The sequence below is a fragment of the Thunnus albacares genome, chromosome 12, assembly GCF_914725855.1.
Source record: "Thunnus albacares chromosome 12, fThuAlb1.1, whole genome shotgun sequence".
In the NCBI taxonomy this organism is placed as follows: domain Eukaryota; kingdom Metazoa; phylum Chordata; class Actinopteri; order Scombriformes; family Scombridae; genus Thunnus; species Thunnus albacares.
The window spans coordinates 28,597,511-28,615,737 of record NC_058117.1 but is presented as its reverse complement, the minus strand read 5'-3'; the positions used below and the strand labels follow the sequence as shown (position 1 = coordinate 28,615,737).

Below are 18,227 nucleotides of genomic sequence, written 5' to 3'. Positions count from 1 at the left end.
AACTGTAAACAGATCTTTGGTTTGGATGTTGACGTCACAAGCCAAACATGTTGAGAATGATTGATCGATTAGGTCCAGATGTTTCCGACAGGTACAACAGAGTCTGAAAGCAGAGAAAATGTTTCAAACAAATAGCGTTAAATTGATCCAATCCTTCATAGTCTTCCTCAGCAGACTGAAATAGCTATGAAGTGGACCTTGAGTCAAGATATCTTTGATAAACTACTGCTTCCGTGATCAAGATTGAACTTCTACCATTAATATTTTAAATGTTCTTTGCTATCAGACTTCATACCATTTGCTGGAAATATCTGAATGTAATTTATCATTGACAAAGTGCTGAGTTGAGCAGTTTAATATACAGAGAAGAAAACCGTCTCACCGTAAGGTCTGATTGCAGTAAAGCTTTTTAAGAGGGTGAAAACTCAGTCCTGGTTTTGTTTTTAAGGATATTTAAAAAGAACAGATGTGAGAACAAGCATTTATTAATAATAATTTTACAGAAAAATAACAGTTTGTCTGATTTACAGATCTCAGCTCATTATTTTAACAGTATATTTACATATTCTGCTGCTTGAGAACACAGTCCAGTCCCTCCGTGTGTCTGAATCTCCTTTTTTAAAAAGACATTTCAACAACAAATGAACTGCCAGGTTTCTAACAGCTCTTTTCCACTGCAGGAATTTTAACAAAACATGATGTAATGTGAACCAATTGTTGTGTTTTATGCTTTTTTTTTTTTGTTTCCACTGTTCTTCATCCACTTTGAGGGAAGGGTTCCTGCAACTAATTTTTGCTAAAGATTTGATACTAATCCAGGGGTCTCAAACCCCAAATTCCTTCAGGCCTCTTAAATATTTTGTTTTTCTTGTCATTGAGACAAGAACAAATTCTTCTTCCCTCTCCTCTCTCGTACTTCTCGGATGTTCAGAGGAGTGTTGCTGCTTCAGATTGTATTACTGGACAACTGCAGCTTTCTGCTGGCAGATGAGACATGGAGCAGATGCATTAAAGAGAAATTGGGCATGAAGAGTAAAAACGCTCATGGTAAGACATTTTTGACCTAATGAGTCGAAATGAATTAAATATGAGATTATAACTTCTAAAATAAGCCTCAAAATATTGAGTCAGTATATCTTTTTCAAACATTTTTCATGTATTTTATTTCTTTTCTTGGCAGAAATGGGCTTTAATACTTAATGCCTTTTGAAGGACATTTTGGTGTCGGCTGAATAATAAAAAGGCGGGGAAATTAATTTGTTGGCGAGTCGGATAAATTAAAAATCTAAGCAGGTGGGGAGTTTGTGACGTTGTCTCATGGGCCAGCAGTAGAGACTCCAGCACTGGGCAGGGAAACATTTTAATGAATAGAAACCAGTCCCTCCAGGAAATTGTGATTTTGTGAGCACGATAATTAGCGCAAACTCAAGAAATCTGCGACAGTTTGCAATTTTGTCTTTTTCACATGAAATGACCAAATCAACGGATCGCTTGTGATTTCAACCAATTGTCACATTTCGTGTTCTGGTAACTTGTGTAATTACAGTGCAAACGAAGTGATTAAATATGACTCTTCATTGGTAGCTCGCAATTTTAATGCAAAGTGTACAAAACGTTGCAAACTGTGGCGCAATTTTTGAAAAAAGGCGCAGCAAAATCAAACGTTTTTGGCCGCAATAATCACAAAAAAAACTCAACAAAATCGTGGAGGGACTGAGAAACATAAAAAATCAAAATATATGCAGTGCAGCAAATGGAAAATCTACAAAGTAGCTTGACAAACTTTTGTCAGCAGGGATCTGGATTCTCCGTTGGCCAATAAAGTTGTGTTTCATGTTCACGAATCAATAACAATATCAGCTACACGTCCTCTATCGTCTGTCCCACAACTGTTTACGTCACTCATCCACCAAACATTGCATAAAAATGATGTAGTCCTTCCTTCCTGCTGTCGTCTTTTTAATGATGTACGTCAGAAACACTATGTAGACACTGGAAACATGAGGAAGAACCTTACAAGCTTCATAAAAAGGTCAGATTATGAGAAACCGCAGCTAACAGGTTGTTCAGTTCCTGAAGTGGAAAAGAGCTTTAATTCAGTCCATCTGTTTTAGGATTTTTACTGTGGCCTTCAAATGCACATTTCCCTCCTCAACATTTCCATCTTTTGCCTGAATCTCTGTGATGAAATGAAGGATTCAGTTTGATTTAAGCCCGGAGCTTTAAACAACACCTTCGCCCATGTTTCTGACGCTCGGCCCTGATTGGTGTCCATTTAAAGTCAGTGTGAGCGGCTGCTGCTCAGGCTGGTGCAGAGGAGGTCCGCTGGCCCGGCTGGAGGTTTTCAGAGACGTCCGATCAGCAGGAAGGAACCTGCTGCTTGTGGATCCACCTCTTATTCAGCTTCTCTGCTTTAGCTTTTTCCTTAGAGGCTGAAAGACCAAACAGAAGACATGAATGTGAGTGATTAGTGATGCTCAATTCTTAAAGCCAACAACAATATTTGATGTGTATTGAGTGAGACGTTGTACATTTGAAAAATGAACATATCCATGCTCTCTGGTGGAAAAACAATGGAATGAAAAGTTTCTAAATAACCTCAGACATGTCTTGTTACCCGTCCAACAACATATGTGCTGATTGTGAAATCTGTAATAAGCTGAAGAGAAGAAGAGGAGGGGATCACAACATCTTCCTTCATTTGACAACCTTTCTTTAGCTTCAGTGTTAGCATAACATTTAAGTCACAGTGATTAAGCATCCGTATTTTTGGGAATTACCTGGTGATGTTTTAAAAACCCATTAGCAACACTTTCTGCTGTTCTGAAAGTTTTTCCAGGAACCTGCTCAAAGAACCTGCTGACTGTCTGGATGAATAAATATTACATCTGTTTCCTGATTAAGGTTGTCACCATACTAGAATTTTACATACAATACTAATATAAAAAAAAGAAAAAGATACTCGATACCTCTTTTGATACCACGGCAAAAAGAAAAGAAAAATTATAAACACACAAAATAGGATAGAATATATATTATATATATAGTTTGTTTGACTGGTGGGTCACATGGTGGGTTGCTGGAGCTGCAGGTTGAGGACCGGTTGATTTTCTTCCCTGTTGTTTAATCTTTGCAGTTTAGGGTTGAAAATCTGATAATAGATCTGTTTTTTTTTCTTTTATAGCTTTGGTACTTTTGATACTGTGAATGTAAAATTAATAAAGACACATGGTATCAAAAAAGTATAGAGTAATGATACTAACCCCAATAAAACTTTCTTTTTTCTCAAGTTTTCTATCCAGGTAACTACCAGCTACCTTTTTTGGTTGGATTAGGAAACAGAGAAACACGTTAAAAATTATTATTATTGTTTAAATCACGCTGCAGCCTTTCTGTCTTAACACAGAACTTCTCTCCTGAGACTGAAAACATGATCGCTGTTATTAGTCTTTGGAGCCATTTCTAAACAAACTAATGTGACCAAACTCTTCATAATAAAGGAAAATGTCTCTCAGTGCAGAGACTCATTGACATGTTTTAATAGTTTTTGGACAACAACATCAGGCTTTGATTGCACACACAATACCTGGAAGGAAAGTTTTGGCAATTTTCCAGTATGCAAACACAACTTATTCAAACCTGTTGAGCTGGACCAGATGATAAAATATCAAGTATCAACAATCAAAAGTCTGTTTATTCTACTGAACTTACCCCAGTCTTTCTTAACAAACTGCACCGCTGCACTTTTAGTCGTCCCTTTCTTGTTCTGGAGGGAGAGCAGCTCGTTACCTAAAAGCAGAAAGACACGAAGAGTTTAAATACGTTCAGCTGGACGACTGGCGTGAAAATTGAAACTGAAAAGCTGTTAATGTAGCCGTCGTCTCCGCAGCAGGAGTCCCAGGAGAGCGGACACCTCAGTGGGACGAGGCGGCGTGTCACTGTAGCAAAGCTCAAATTGAGACAGATCATCGTCTTTACAGACTACTGCCACAGAGTGTAGCCTGCAGGGATTTTTTTATATTAAATATTGAAAGCAAACAGCAGCTTTAACTGAAAGGGGTTCAGGTTTCCACAACAAATATCATTCCATTATATGTAAAAATATTAAAAGCTTAAAGCTGGTGTTACTCTATATTTTTATTTCAAAAAATTCCATGAAAAGACCAAAACCAACTCTGTCTCTCAATACTTTTTGACTTCTCTACTGTGTCCACTGGTTCCTACTGAAGATGTAACTCTTTCAAAACATCACAAAATATATAGTAGCTGTAAAGTTGGGCATTTTAACATGGGGGTCTATGGGGATTGACTCGCTTTTAGAGCCTCAAGTGGCCGTTCAAGGAACTGCAGTTTTTGGCACTTCTGCATTGGCTTCATTTTACAGCCCCGGAGGTTGCTGCTTGGGTCTAAATCTGGTTCCAGGGAGACTGTTTTACCCCCCCAAAAAAGTCCCTGCTGGGGGTTTTACTTTCCAAAAATACAGGAACTTTGTGGGCTGAGTTTGTATGAATGACTGTTGCTGATTGGTCAAACACACACTGAGCAGCTGCTTGTGTACCGCTTCATTCATAAAACAGGAAAGTACTCTAGTATTGATTTAGGACGAGGGGAGAACATTTCTTTCCATTTGTTTATGTTAAAAGTAAAGTTCGGCTTTGTTGTTGACTTACAAAAAAAGAGAAAAAGAGATAAGGTGGTGGTCGAGCGAGCTAGAGACTGAATGAAGAGAGGGAGCGGAGACACGGAGAATAAATCCAGTAAAAGAGAGAAATAAATTATTTTCTGATTGTTTCTTTTACGTTCTAAAGCAGAAATAAAACCATCAAACACTCTGCAAATGATTCACTGTGGAGACAGACAAAATTAAAGTGTTGAGAAAACTGATTTTACAAACTACAGAGTGAATCAATTCACTTTTGATTTTTGGGTCACTTTTGAGTGAGTTCAGCAAATATGGCGCCACATTATATTTACTTCCTATTTCTCAGAAACAAAGTGGAAATAATTTAAAACTGGTGGTCAGAATATAAACCTGCAGGATCGTCCTGGGTTTCTATTTTCAGTAACATTGACGATGTTTTTTACAGAGAATTCTGATATAAGAATACAGAACGGGCAAAAACACTTCTGCGGCTCCTCACACAGTCTTTTCATGTGATTCGTCGACTAGACAGATTGATAGAATTTCTATTGACCATTCATTTAGACAGAATCTCCATTGAAAATGTTCATGCAACAAGATTATATGTATTGGTTTTCCTTCCATGTTAATGTAGATCAGATTAAATGGCTCTTAAATCATCAAATACAATTAGCTGGAAAGCCTCATTCTACCATCACCACATATCTGAGCTGCAGCGGGAACGCCGCCCTCTTACTTGTGGTCCGGCAGCTTCCTGGTCCGTACAGTCTGGACTGGATGAAATCCTCGGCCATCTGCTGCTGGAAGGACGCTGACGCTCGCTCCTTCACTGTCGTCACCGTGTATTTTCCCTTCAGACTGACAGACAGGAAGCAGAAGAGTTCACGCTTGAATCAAAACCTCTCGTTGACATTTCAGTTACTGGTTGGTTAAATCTGGAGACGGTATTTCTCATTTAATGCCATCTTTCCCGTCAGTTATCCTAAAGCACAATATGGCCAAAAGTATGTGGCCACCTGAACGTACACCCATATTTGTTTATTGAACATGTGATTCCAAAGCTTTGTCATGATAAAAACAGGAAAGGACTTTCCCCACGTTGGAAGCACACCATTTAAAATACAATTATATACCGTAGAACTAAGATTTACCTTCATTGGAACTAAGAGTCTTTGATTAAACCATGAAAAACAGCCCCAGACCAAAAGTATACACACAAGTGTCCACATACTTTTGGCCACGTATTGTATTTTACTCATCTGTGGAGTCCAACAAGGCAGGAACACAAACCAGTGATCACAATTATATGTTATCATTTTAACTGCTGATAATTAATCTACAGTCTTTAAAACCCTAAAATAACAAAATGAACCCTGACTAGAACTCATCTAACTATTATTTTCATTATCGATTGATTGATTCATGGATCGTTTGTGTGTTTAAAACATGAAAAAAAAAGACAAAATTGAATTCCTAGAGCCCGTGGTGATGTCATCAAATATCCTTTTTTATACTTTCAGCAGTCACAAACATCAGGAAATTAAATTTACTGTGATGTAAGACGAAGAAAAGCACCACATACAATATTTTGTTAATGTGACCCATCAAATATCTGGCACTGTTGTTGACCTAAACAATTAATCGATTATTGAAATTGAAACTCTTCATAAATATTCTGTCTATCGACTTATACCATGTGTTTAAATTCTAACCCAAAAACAATCAACTCAAGGTCCACTTACTAACATTTTAAACATTTTTTCGGCTTCCTCTGTTAGACGAGATCGTGAGATACAGTTGAAAGCTCTGTAAAAAGCTAGTAAGTAAGTAAGTAAATACACTTAATTGTTGTTAAACTACTATTTCCAAGATCATGAATGTACTTGAGCTAGATCTGGGCGTGTTTTGTACCAAAGCGGGAGGTAAAATATGAGCTGCTTGAGAAAAACCACTTATGTAAAGCAGCCAGTGTATCGATAGCTGCCATAAAATAATTATAATTGCTGACAAAAAAAAAAAAAAGTGTATTTACATACGTTCGCTTATGTGCCGATTTCCCACTCCTCTTCTTTTTCTTCTTATTCCTCTCATCCTCTCCTTCCATTTCCTCTCCTTCTTCTTCCTCCTGCTGCTCCTCCTCCTCTTCAGCTGAGTGAAGACAGGTTGAATTGGAAAAAAACAAACAAACAAAAAAAAACCAACATCAGCCATGTCTGTAGTTCTGGACATCAGATAAATATTTCAGATCTGACAGAAGGAGCGGAAGTTTATTTACCTTCATCTTCAGACTGTTTCTGCTTCCTGTAACACAGAATTAAAGTCTGAGTTCGTGTTGGCTGAGCAGAGATGGAGCAGAAAACGTTTGATATGACAGAGCTGCAGAATGAGTCCGACCGGCAAACTTACTTTGACGGAGCTGAACCGATTTCCTCCAACACTTCAGCTGGCAAGAGTTTCCTTTTCTGTGAGAAAAAAGAAATAGCACACACAGCTTTATTTAACAGTGAAAACAAATGGAAATCATGACTGGCTGCTGCATTCAGTCAGTTTGGTTTGTTTGAAAATGGAAGAAGTTGAATCAAAAACTTTTTTAAATACAGCTGTATTTATCCCGGCAGACGTATGCAAACATTTGCCGATTCCAGCTTGTAAAATCTGAGAATTTACTGCTTTTCTCATGCAACATAGTAAATCGATGACAGCACGTTGGGCTCTGTGATGAACAGTTTAAACATGTTTTCTGATGTACTGTAGATCCTACGATTAATAAGGAAAACTTCCAAGAAGACTATTAAAAGTCCAATTGAGACTGCAATAGCCTATTTATAGTTGCAGTAAGTGAAATCACAGTTCTGTAATCATTATGTAGTTGCAATGAACTGCACCAAACTAATATGTGGACATTCACGAGGGACTAGGATGTAACAGTCTTACTAAACGTTATAACAAACACACACAAACAGACAGACCTTCTGTTCCTGGAAAAGCTCTTGTCTCCTCCTTCTCTTCTCTTTCAGCAGCTCCTTCTCTCTGCAAACATGAAAAATGTTTCGTTACCTAATATGGCTTTTATCCTGGTTTAAAAGGACAGGTTCACAATTGTTCAAATGTGTCTTGAAACAGCAGTCAGGTGTCCATATGAACACTGAAAGAGGTTTTCCTGGCTGTAATCATTCCTCCTGTTCATACTGGCTATTAAAAGATCAAGATCCTTCAAATGTGCTTTCAATGTAAGTGATGGAGGCAAAAATCCACAGTTTGTCCACACAGTCATTTAAAAGTTGATGTGAAGCTTATATGAGGCTTCATCAGTCTGAGTTAGTCATATCAAGTGGATATCTGACACATTTACAGTCTTTTTGACATCAAATTCCCTCTTTGTGTTTCCTCGGACAGTGTTTCCCTGTTGAGCTGCGGTGGAAGTATAGTAACTTTGGCTCTAAAAAGACTTTAACATTGAAAGATATCTAGTTAATTTGACTCATTTGGATGCTGAAGCTTCATATTAGCTTCAGATAAACTTTTAAATACAATTTTGCACAGAGGGAGGACTGTGGATTTTGTCCTCCATCACTTCCATTGTAAGTACATTATGAAGGGATCTTCTAATGGTCAGTATGAACAGGAGGAATGATTACAGCAAGAAAAACATGTTTCAATGTTCATTTGGGCTCCTGACTGTTGTTTTAAGACAGACTTAAAAAACTGTGAGCCTATCCTTTAATATTAAAATGTTTGAGACGTTGTGGCAACAGGCAGCTTTCTCGGACATAGTGTCACACCAAATTCAATTTAACAAATTATGATATGCGGCGTTTCTTTACTTATACACAAACATGCATGTCCCAAAATTTGACATTATATAAATTAAGAATTGTTGCAAAACACTCTTTATATCAGCATTGATATAGTCCAAAAACAACTCATGCACACACGTTGTTGTAGATAGCCAGCGGTGTTGTGAACCATTTTCAATTACTCATAACGTTATTTTGTTGTATTAATAGCTGGTCAAGGCTCAATAAGCATGCCGAGGAGAAATGTGCCACAGCAGGAATCAGAATATGCGATGAATAACTCGCTGTGGTGTATTTATTCATTCTATTAGCACGAAAACACCTGAACACAGAGTATCCTGAACGGACTTTGGTTAACCTCGTTAGCTAGCTGTTAGCTACCTTCTGGCCGTGTCCAGCGCCTGTTTCATGCTCCGTAAAGCCTGAGTCTTGGAGTCTTCAAAGGTCACCTCTTCGGGCGCTTCATCGTCGCTGGACTCAAGCGCTAAGCTGAAATTCTCCATCGGTTTTTCACTGTCCGCCGCTTTTAACGACGACGCCGTTTTCCCACGTTGTTTCTTCACCACCATGTTGGCTGGTTTGGAGACGTCATCATCCCGCGCAGGCGCAGCATGGCGCCATCTGATGGCAGAGAGGAGAATTACAATTAAAGAAATAATCAATTACAAATTCTGTATTGATCCTCGAGAGGAAATTGGTTACAGTTGCTCAATTCAAGAAGAGAAATATATACAAGCATAGAGAAATTATAAGAACAATAGAAATAGGAAATGTGTAAAATACGTGTATTATACTACAACATGTAACAACAATATATATATATATAAACAATATAGTTAAATGTTTGAGCTTCACTGTGCAGAATGATGTATGTGCCGAGTTTGTTTTCATATTCATCTTCTGAAGGCGGAAAGTTTGAATACAGATGTGGAGGGCTTTAATACAGGTGTGGAGGGGACTTTAATTTCTGGCAAAAAAAAATAAAAACAAATAAATAAAATTAAATTAAATTAAAAGTTGAAAGCGTCATTCAAGCTTTTATTTTGAAACCCAGAACCGGAAACCCTTCTACGTGTGACTGTAGCTTGTCTGCAGCAGGTGCGGCCCGTTATCAACAACAACACCAGTACCGGTTAACGGGACTCCGGTATATCCAAAACGCCATGCACCGACTGTTGTTCGTGCTCCTGGCCGCTGCCGGGGCGTCTGCTCTCGGCCTCCCAAGGCTGGATGCCTTCCAACCGGCTGCCGGGCCCTGCCTCGCCCCGCTGCAGTGGGAGGGCAGGTGGGTCCTGTATGACCATAGCACCGGGAGGAACAGCCGAGCCGCCGTCTCCTACGACGGCCAGAACCAGAGGATCCGAGTCCTGCAGCAGCACAAGAAACACACGCCCTGTCAGAGGTAAGACCACTGGGCTTTTGACTGCCCAATACGCCCAGATTTACTGTAAAAGTGTGTGAAATAAATAATAAATAATAATGCTGTAGGAAACAACAACAACAACAGCAATGAAGGTTCCACTTTCTAGTAAGGCACCTTTTATCCAGAGTTTATAAAGGCTTTATGGTAATTAAATCATTTACAGATGCTTTATGGATCCTAAAAGCCATTACTGAGAACTACTTTGTAAGGTTGTCCAAATGACTGACTGAACAACATGACCACTTACTTTCTGGAAAAGGGCCAAAAATAAATTTATTAGCAATTAACTTATTAAGCATTTATTAAAGCTCTAATATGTAACTATTCCGCATTAAAATGCTATTTTATATGTTTTGTTGAGTTGTGTACTTACATTAACCTAAATGTTTCCAACAATTTTCAAACCCAGAGAAATCTGTAATTTTAATCAAGGTAACGGTCCGTTTCATTTTGTCGCCTGTCAATGGCGTCATACCCCCTCTACCAAAGAGTATGTGCGCACAAGATGCATGCTTAGGCACTGTGTTTGTCCACTACAATTGCGTAAGAGTATACAACTACAAGATAATACATTGGTGTTGTGGTTGTTTGACAGAAACTGTCATAAATTTACTTTTATTCAGTTTTAAGTGACATTTTTATGATAAACTTTTTAGATCTTGGTGGTTTTCAACCATGTATTTTAACCAGATGAAGGATTTTAGTCATCGGACATCTGGATCTTAAGTTATCAGAGAAAGGAGCTGAGCAAATGTTAGCAGCAGCTCAGCTAGCAGTCCCTCCCATACGTTCAGTGCCAGCTGAACAGTGTCAGAGAAACACTGATTTTTTTTTACATGAAACTGTTTTATTCAGTGTTTTCACCTGTTTTAATCACCAGGCGTCTTTGTTCTGGAGAGGAGGAGACCTCTGCGGATAATTCGGCTCTTGGTAAAAACCTTCTGAATGTCTGTATCTTAAGAAACAAGCTGAGCAAATGTTAGCAGCAGCTCGGCTCGCAGCCCCTACTGGACGTCCTGTCCCTGATGCATGTCCATCCTGAACGATGAACGCTGGAGTAATCCTACCCTGGAGAAGCTGGTTGTTTAACAATGAAGAAAACAACTCCCATGATCCCATGCTACTTCACACCGTCATCACACTCCGTCTTTTGTTATTGTTTTGATTGAGAGACCCCTAGTGGCTGAAATTACATATTGTGCGTTTAACGGATCGCCAACATTTATAATTGCGTTATTACCAAGCAGAAAGGATGAACACCAACCAAATGGATTTTTCACAACCTGGAAGATCCAAAAAGTGTTTTTATTATAGGCTTATAACTCATCTATTATTACTTATTATCCATTTATAGAGCCCTTATTAACTCTTTATAAAGGGAGCCTAATTAGAAAGTAGAGCTGCAGCAATTACTTAATTAAACGGTTGACAGAAAACTATTTGATAACTGATTAATCATTTTTGTTAATTTTTTATAAGGAACATTTCCAAATATTTGCTGCTTGTAGATTATGAGATGCGAGGCTTTGAAACTTTTCTGTGTCATACATGACATTAAACTGAATATCGTTGGGTTTGCACAGTTAATCAGACAAAACAAGATATTTGAAGATGTCAGAAATTATAACTGTCATTTTTATACTTTTTTCTGACAATGTGAGTAAGAAACTATATGCTATAAAATGTAACTATTTAATTAACTCTGCTTTAATAGCTTGTAATATCCCTGCAGCACACTTTGTTAGCTGCACACTGAGGTGTGTTGACTGCAGCAGTGTTGCAAGAATAAACCAACACAGAGTCTTTGCCAGGACTGAAGTCCGGAGTTGAGAAATAATCTCTGACTGGTAAACAACAACAAATCCTGTTGATAGACTGGTTTGTTGAGCTTGCAGTATGGTTTTAGCTCTGCGTCATGTTTCACACAATGCAAAATACAGTATCTGTACATACTATATTGTACTATACTATACTATATATGTGATATATGTTGCCTGCTGCTTTCTCTCCACCTGCTCCAGGTTCTTTGAATACATCTACTTGTACCCGAGCATGGTGATGTTCCAGATCGACCAGAAGACCAAGGAGTGTTCAAAGATCGCTCTGACGGAGGCCTGGGATCCCTTCGACATCCCAAACAACTCCACCTTCGAGGACCAGTACGTCATCGGAGGCCCCGGGGACAACGTGGAGGTTCAGGAGTGGTCAGACAGGAAGCCGGCACGCCAACGTAAGTCTGGTTTTTAATGCAAAGGCTTTGTGCATAGAGGTAGGTTTTTTATGTGCTAATAAACAAAGAAGTAGATTAGAGCTGCAACGATTAGTCGATCAAACGATTAGGTGTCAACTATTAAATTGATTGCCAACTTTTTTGATAATCAATTAATCATTTTGGCTCATTTTTAAAGAAGAAAATGTCCAAATTCTCTGATTCTAGTTTTTTTTTTGTCTTCTACAACAGTAAACTGAATATCTTTGGGTTATGAACTGTTGGATGGGACAAAACAAGACATTTGAAGACATAACCTGGGACTCTGGGAAACTGTGATTGACATTTTTCACAATTTTCTGCATTTTATGGACCAAACAGCTAATTAATTAATCAAGAAAATAATCAACAGATTATTAGATAATGAAAATAATCGTTAGTTGCAGCCCTACACAGTATTTTGATCACTGTCAATAAAAAAAATAAAAAAGTGCCCATTGTGTGGCAGTTAATTTGTGGTAATTTATCTGATTAATATAAACTTAAATGGAAATTGCCTTATGTGCATTTAACCTCATCTTTAGGCCCTGTCTTATAGAGGGACCATGTGTAAAAACTCTAGTTTACATATGTTTAATATTCTGGTTGATATTATGCTTACATGGTTCTTATTATTAAAGAAATTTACATGTAATCAATAAATATATACTTTGGTAGTATGGTTATTAAACCCATTTTTTGCTTTCCTTGCTTCCAGCGAGGTTCCTTCTCTCAATGCCAGACAGGTTTTACCAGATTTGAATACCATTTGTTGGTGGAATAAAACCCTTCAGTTCTTCTGTAAACTGAGTCTGTCATTAATCAGTTATAATATTACATTCATGTCTCCACCAGATGAGACCTGGGTGGGCGTTTACACCCTCAAGGACTGCTACCCGGTGCAGGAGACCTACACCAGGAACAGCAGCGTCACCACCTCCACCCGCTTCTTCAACCTCCAGCTCGGCATCAGCGACCCCAGTGTCTTCACCCCGCCCAGCACCTGTCAATCAGCCAGGCCCGAGAGGATGGCTGAGTCCGACTGCTGAGGCCCCACAGGATTCTGAGTCAAGTGATTTTATTTTAATCAGCTGTGTGTTTGTTAATTTGCTGCTAATTTGCTAAAATTGGTAGTTATCAGGATCAACGAGTCCTGCTAACTGCAAATTAACAAACTAGATTACAGCTAATGGTACCAACTGGTTATATTGGGTTTACTAAATGATTTGCTTAATGCTGTTGTTGGTGCTCTTTATTGCAACCAGTTGATAAAATTAACCTCCAAGCTACCAACCTAGCTTACAGCAATGAAGTACTGTGACTAAACGCTAATGAGTGTCATGATAAACATGAGTGGACACAATAGTATGAAGTCAAGCTCACAAGTTTTAAGTTATTTCAGAAGCAGACAGATTTTTCTCAGAAATGCAGGGATCTGTTTTAGTTAATAGTTGTGTTTCCTGTTAAGCTGGTAGAAATTCATTGCCATAATGTCAGGATAGCTTATATTTAGACATTTTCACTATTTAGCAATTAAGCGACTTGCAAGGAATTAGTAAAATTACTGTCCTTGCATTTCCACAATTTTTTTTTTTTTACCTAACAGACTACACAAAAGTAGCTCTACAGGCAGTGAGAAATGACCTGTGTGTGTCCCAAACCAACATCTGGTGACAGGGGTTAAAAGGACTGAAGCTCCCCCTCACACATATTAAAAATATATTTAATTCCTGCCTTTTATTTGCAGCACAAGTTAAGAGCACAGAACTGCCATTCAATCATTCTGGTTATTATATTTGTTATATAAGACTGTAAGAATGCCCTCCAGTTTACCATCAGAACATACTAGACACTGTGTATGCAGACAACCAAAGCTTCACTCATAAGAAACTGTCAGGATCATGAAAAATATACTCTGAACACCATTTCCACCTCAATCAGCTGTCACCAGGTGACAAACTGATCACCAAAGTATTGATCATAGAGCCTGATAAGTGCTCGGACAATCCACGGACATTTCTGTGCAAAACTATCCTCCACCTTTTTAAAATCAAGAGGTTCTTACAAGATCGCTACATGCTAACAGCTAATTCTGCTCTCTGAACTGAAATGGAAGTCTCCTTCTTGGGATACTGAACATTCACCACCTTTTAATTTTGTGATTTTGTGCAGTTTTTGGCACAAAAACAAGTCCTCATGGCCATCACACCGTAAACTTTTTTGCGATTGATAATTATGGACCAAGACCCATATTTATCAATCACATCAGAGAAGAATGATTGCTCTCATTGGTCCAAAATTCACATATTCGGTCTTAGAGTAAAGTAGTGAAGGCATTTTATTGACTTTCTTAACCAAGAATGTTCAACCAGGATTTAGTTCCAGGTCTAAAAATGCCCTCAAAAAGCAAACTATATAACAAACCTGCATACGCAATGTAACTGTGGAAATTGGAGAGTAGAAAGAATGTACAAACTGGATTAAAACATCTTGCAAACTTTTGACAAAATCAATTTATCACATTATCGCAGGTAAAATTACTGCAGTATGCACAGTAAACAAATATTTGTATTTTAATGCCAACACAATAATGCTGCATTCACTCAAATGGGATGAAGCAGAGAAATACTTGACATCAAAAAGCAACAAGATGTTCAGACTACTTTGATTTCAACACACCATAATAAATCTTTGGTGGAGAGTTATGTTTTTCCTAAAAACCCAGTGAGTGACACGGTTTTTACAAATGCACACTGGATGTCAAGAACAACTGAAAATGTGGATCCTGTTGATTTCTGTCAGGGTATCTCTATCATCTTTCCCATTTGACTTGAAAGCAGCATCAGTATCTCCTTTTAGTTTGACAAGGCATTGTGGGATTTGTGAATAAAATGACAAAGAGTGATATTACAGGCTGCACTGAATCTCTCTTTACTGCTTATTTGAAGCGAGCAAAGGCCCAGTAAAAGTTTCTACATGTCTTCCTGCAGTGAACATCACAGCAGGTTAACAACTGAAATCTGAAAACTGATGCATGACAGAAGAGGGCGCCTTCATCCTGCTAACCAGGGATGTAGTGGAAAGCTCCTCAACTCAGTTTGTCTACAGTTTTACTTAACGACATGTTTTAGGGCGATAACATGTTGGTATGAAATTGCTGCAGGTCATTAGGAATGCATATATGCATATGCATGAAGTTAAATAAAGTGCAGAAATGATTGCTTTTCTTCTGGTTTTGTTATTTTTGTTTTAGTTTATGTTAAAAGATGTTCCTGTTAATTTTTTGCAAGTTTTTGTTTGTGCTCACAGCTACTGGAGTTCAGTTTATCGTGGTGTGTTTGGGTTGTTTTTATGAGAAAGTTTCTCTTTACAAAGATGCTTTTGTGTGGAAAAATTGTCTTGACACTGATCAATAAAACTTAGATCCTTCACTGATGTGATGAGAAGTCATTTCAGTCTCCAGTTTAACTGCAGAACCAAAAAATCTGATGAGTTCATGTCCGGTGGGATTCAGAGCTGCAATAACAACTTACTTTTTGTATTTTTAGATCTAACATTAGAATATATCTTCTAGTTAATTATCTTAAACCAGTTCCCAGTTGAAAATAATCAGAGGATTTATGTCTAACATTTGATTAGATTTCAAAAAATTCAGTATTTCATGATCGTTCTTTATCTGTTGTGTTTGAAATGTAATTAAGAAAAAGTTGAATTGAGCTGGATTTTAGGAGAATACAGGAATTCAGATAAATGGACATTTTTATGATTACTTTACCACCAGATAGCAGGTGACCAGTGTTTTCAAATGAGACGTGAGCCTCATTGTAAATAAAGGATTAAATACAGTATCTCTCTCAAACTGCTCCTCTTCCTGGAATGAATCATAGCTTGATAACTCCTCCCTCTTCTTCCTGCTCTCAAACACAACAAGCTCCAGTCTGTCCACATATTTCCTTGTTCCCTCCCCTTCAGATCTACAGTTTGAAGATGGGTGTAACCAACATGTAAAAGAGCTGCAGCCTCCATTCACTGCAGAAACACATGCTGTTTAGATCAGAGCTCAAACTACTTTAAGCTTTAGGAAAATCAAACTCAGACAGTTATTTCCACTGAGAGGTGAAATGGCGCAGCAAGGAGCTCAGCTGGACGGAGAAAAATTCTGCTGTTCGATCTGTCTGGATCTACTGAAGGATCCGGTGACTATTCCCTGTGGACACAGCTACTGCATGAGCTGTATTAAAAGCTTTTGGGATGAAGAGGATGAGAAGAAAAGCCACAGCTGCCCTCAGTGCAGACAGACCTTCACACCGAGGCCTGTCCTGGTGAAAAACACCATGTTAGCAGATTTAATGGAGGAGCTGAAGAAGACTGGACTCCAAGCTGCTCCTGCTGATCACTGCTATGCTGGACCTGAAGATGTGGCCTGTGATGTCTGCACTGGGAGGAAGCTGAAAGCCCTCAAGTCCTGTCTGGTATGTCTCGTCTCTTATTGTCAGAAACACCTCCAGCTTCATTATGAATCTGCTGCATTTGAAAAACACAAGCTGGTCAACCCCTCCAAGAAGCTCCAGGAGAACATCTGCTCTCGTCATGATGAGGTGATGAAGATGTTCTGTCGTACTGATCAGCAGAGTATCTGTTATCTCTGCTCTGTGGATGAACATAAAGGCCACGACACAGTCTCAGCTGCAGCAGAAAGGACTGAGAGGCAGAGAGAGCTCGAGGTGAGTCGACAAAACATCCAGCAAAGAATCCAGGACAGAGAGAAAGATGTGAAGCTGCTTCAACAGGAGGTGGAGGCCGTCAGTCGCTCTGCTGATAAAGCAGTGGAGGACAGTGAGAGGGTTTTCACTGAGCTGATCCGTCTCATCCAGAAAAGAAGCTCTGATGTGAAGCGGCAGATCAGATCCCAGCAGGAAACTGAAGTGAGTCGAGTCGAAGATCTTCAGGAGAAGCTGGAGCAGGAGATCACTGAGCTGAAGAGGAAAGACGCTGAACTGAAGCAGCTCTCACACACAGAGGATCACAACCAGTTTCTACACAACTACCCCTCACTGTCACAACTCAGTGAACCTACAGACTCATCCAGCATCAATATCCATCCTCTGAGCTACTTTGAGGATGTGACAGCAGCTGCATCAGAGCTCAGAGATCAACTACAGGACATCCTGAGGGAGAAATGGACAAACATCTCATCACGACAACATCACATTTCGCTGCCACAAGCAGAGCCCAAGACAAGAGCTGAATTCTTAAAATATGCGCGTGAAATTACACTGGATCCAAACACGGCAAACACATGTGTGTTATTATCTGAAGGGAACAGAAAAGCAGCACTAACAAGTCCACAATCTTATTCTAGTCACCCAGACAGATTCACTGGATATTTGCAGGTCATGAGTAGAGAGAGTCTGACTGGACGTTGTTACTGGGAGGTGGAGTGGAGAGGAGGAGGAGTTTATGTAGCAGTTGCATACAAGAATATAAGAAGAGCAGGGAGGTCAGATGAATGTGGATTTGGACACAATGAGAAATCTTGGGCTTTAGATTGTTACACTGATGGTTATAATTTTGTGTTCAACAGTGTCTCAACTCTTGTCTCAGATCCTTGTTCCTCCAGAGTAGGAGTGTACCTGGATCACAGTGCAGGTACTCTGTCCTTCTACAGCGTCTCTGAAACCATGACTCTCCTCCACAGAGTCCAGACCACATTCACTCAGCCTCTCTATGCTGGACTTTGGGTTTATTATATTGGAACCACAGCTGAGTTCTGTAAACTCAAATAGACAGAAGTCATTTTAGACTTAATGTGTCAGATTCTGTGTCGTAATTCTTCATTTTGTTTGTCTCCATTGTTTCTGAGAGCTCGTTGCTGTGGTGTTTCTGAACTGCACAGAGATCAGCTGTCAATCAAACTGAGATTGTCAACGCTTTTTTTCTCTTCTTTATTTTTTTCTGATGATGTTTTGTGTTTCACCAAATTCTGCTTTCTTCTGTGTATTTTTATCCATGGAGGCTATCACTGCTCATGACAATTTTTTTAACCTTTAATCACATTTCTTGATATGAAAATGTAAACTTCTCTTTGTTCTAAATGTTAGTTTAATATTTGTATTG

General features: G+C 38.8%; 3 protein-coding genes across 3 annotated transcripts; 2 read left to right on the top strand and 1 right to left on the bottom strand.

The window, feature by feature from the left end:
- Window positions 1-469: 469 nt before the first annotated feature.
- nol7 (nucleolar protein 7) lies at window positions 470-9,061 on the bottom strand. Its single transcript, XM_044368200.1, has 8 exons — window positions 8,821-9,061; window positions 7,612-7,672; window positions 7,049-7,104; window positions 6,918-6,943; window positions 6,679-6,790; window positions 5,379-5,500; window positions 3,712-3,789; window positions 470-2,432 (listed from the first exon to the last, which is right to left on the bottom strand). Exons 1-8 carry the CDS (start codon window positions 9,006-9,008, stop codon window positions 2,359-2,361), a joined length of 717 nt encoding a protein of 238 aa, XP_044224135.1. The 5' UTR covers window positions 9,009-9,061; the 3' UTR covers window positions 470-2,358.
- Window positions 9,062-9,489: 428 nt separating this feature from the next.
- Window positions 9,490-15,539, top strand: epdr1 (ependymin related 1). Its single transcript, XM_044368201.1, has 3 exons — window positions 9,490-9,841; window positions 11,884-12,092; window positions 12,966-15,539. The coding sequence occupies exons 1-3, from the start codon at window positions 9,603-9,605 to the stop codon at window positions 13,157-13,159; spliced, it is 642 nt and encodes a 213-aa protein (XP_044224136.1). The 5' UTR covers window positions 9,490-9,602; the 3' UTR covers window positions 13,160-15,539.
- Window positions 15,540-16,078: 539 nt separating this feature from the next.
- LOC122993780 (tripartite motif-containing protein 16-like) lies at window positions 16,079-17,939 on the top strand. Its single transcript, XM_044368199.1, has one exon. It carries the CDS (start codon window positions 16,232-16,234, stop codon window positions 17,894-17,896), a length of 1,665 nt encoding a protein of 554 aa, XP_044224134.1. The 5' UTR covers window positions 16,079-16,231; the 3' UTR covers window positions 17,897-17,939.
- Window positions 17,940-18,227: the final 288 nt, after the last annotated feature.

What these genes read in the sequence shown, in the direction of transcription:
- nol7 (XM_044368200.1), bottom strand. Translation starts at nt 9,008, where the DNA reads ATGGTGGTGAAGAAACAACGTGGGAAAACGGCGTCGTCGTTAAAAGCG. An exon ending in GCGCTGGACACGGCCAGAAG is followed by an intron (nt 7,673 to 8,820) that starts GTAGCTAACAGC and finishes TCATGTTTGCAG; the next exon opens with AGAGAAGGAGCTGCTGAAAG. An exon ending in GAAACAGTCTGAAGATGAAG is followed by an intron (nt 6,791 to 6,917) that starts GTAAATAAACTT and finishes GTCTTCACTCAG; the next exon opens with CTGAAGAGGAGGAGGAGCAG.
- epdr1 (XM_044368201.1), top strand. Translation starts at nt 9,603, where the DNA reads ATGCACCGACTGTTGTTCGTGCTCCTGGCCGCTGCCGGGGCGTCTGCT. An exon ending in AAACACACGCCCTGTCAGAG is followed by an intron (nt 9,842 to 11,883) that starts GTAAGACCACTG and finishes CACCTGCTCCAG; the next exon opens with GTTCTTTGAATACATCTACT. An exon ending in CAGGAAGCCGGCACGCCAAC is followed by an intron (nt 12,093 to 12,965) that starts GTAAGTCTGGTT and finishes TGTCTCCACCAG; the next exon opens with ATGAGACCTGGGTGGGCGTT.
- LOC122993780 (XM_044368199.1), top strand. Translation starts at nt 16,232, where the DNA reads ATGGCGCAGCAAGGAGCTCAGCTGGACGGAGAAAAATTCTGCTGTTCG.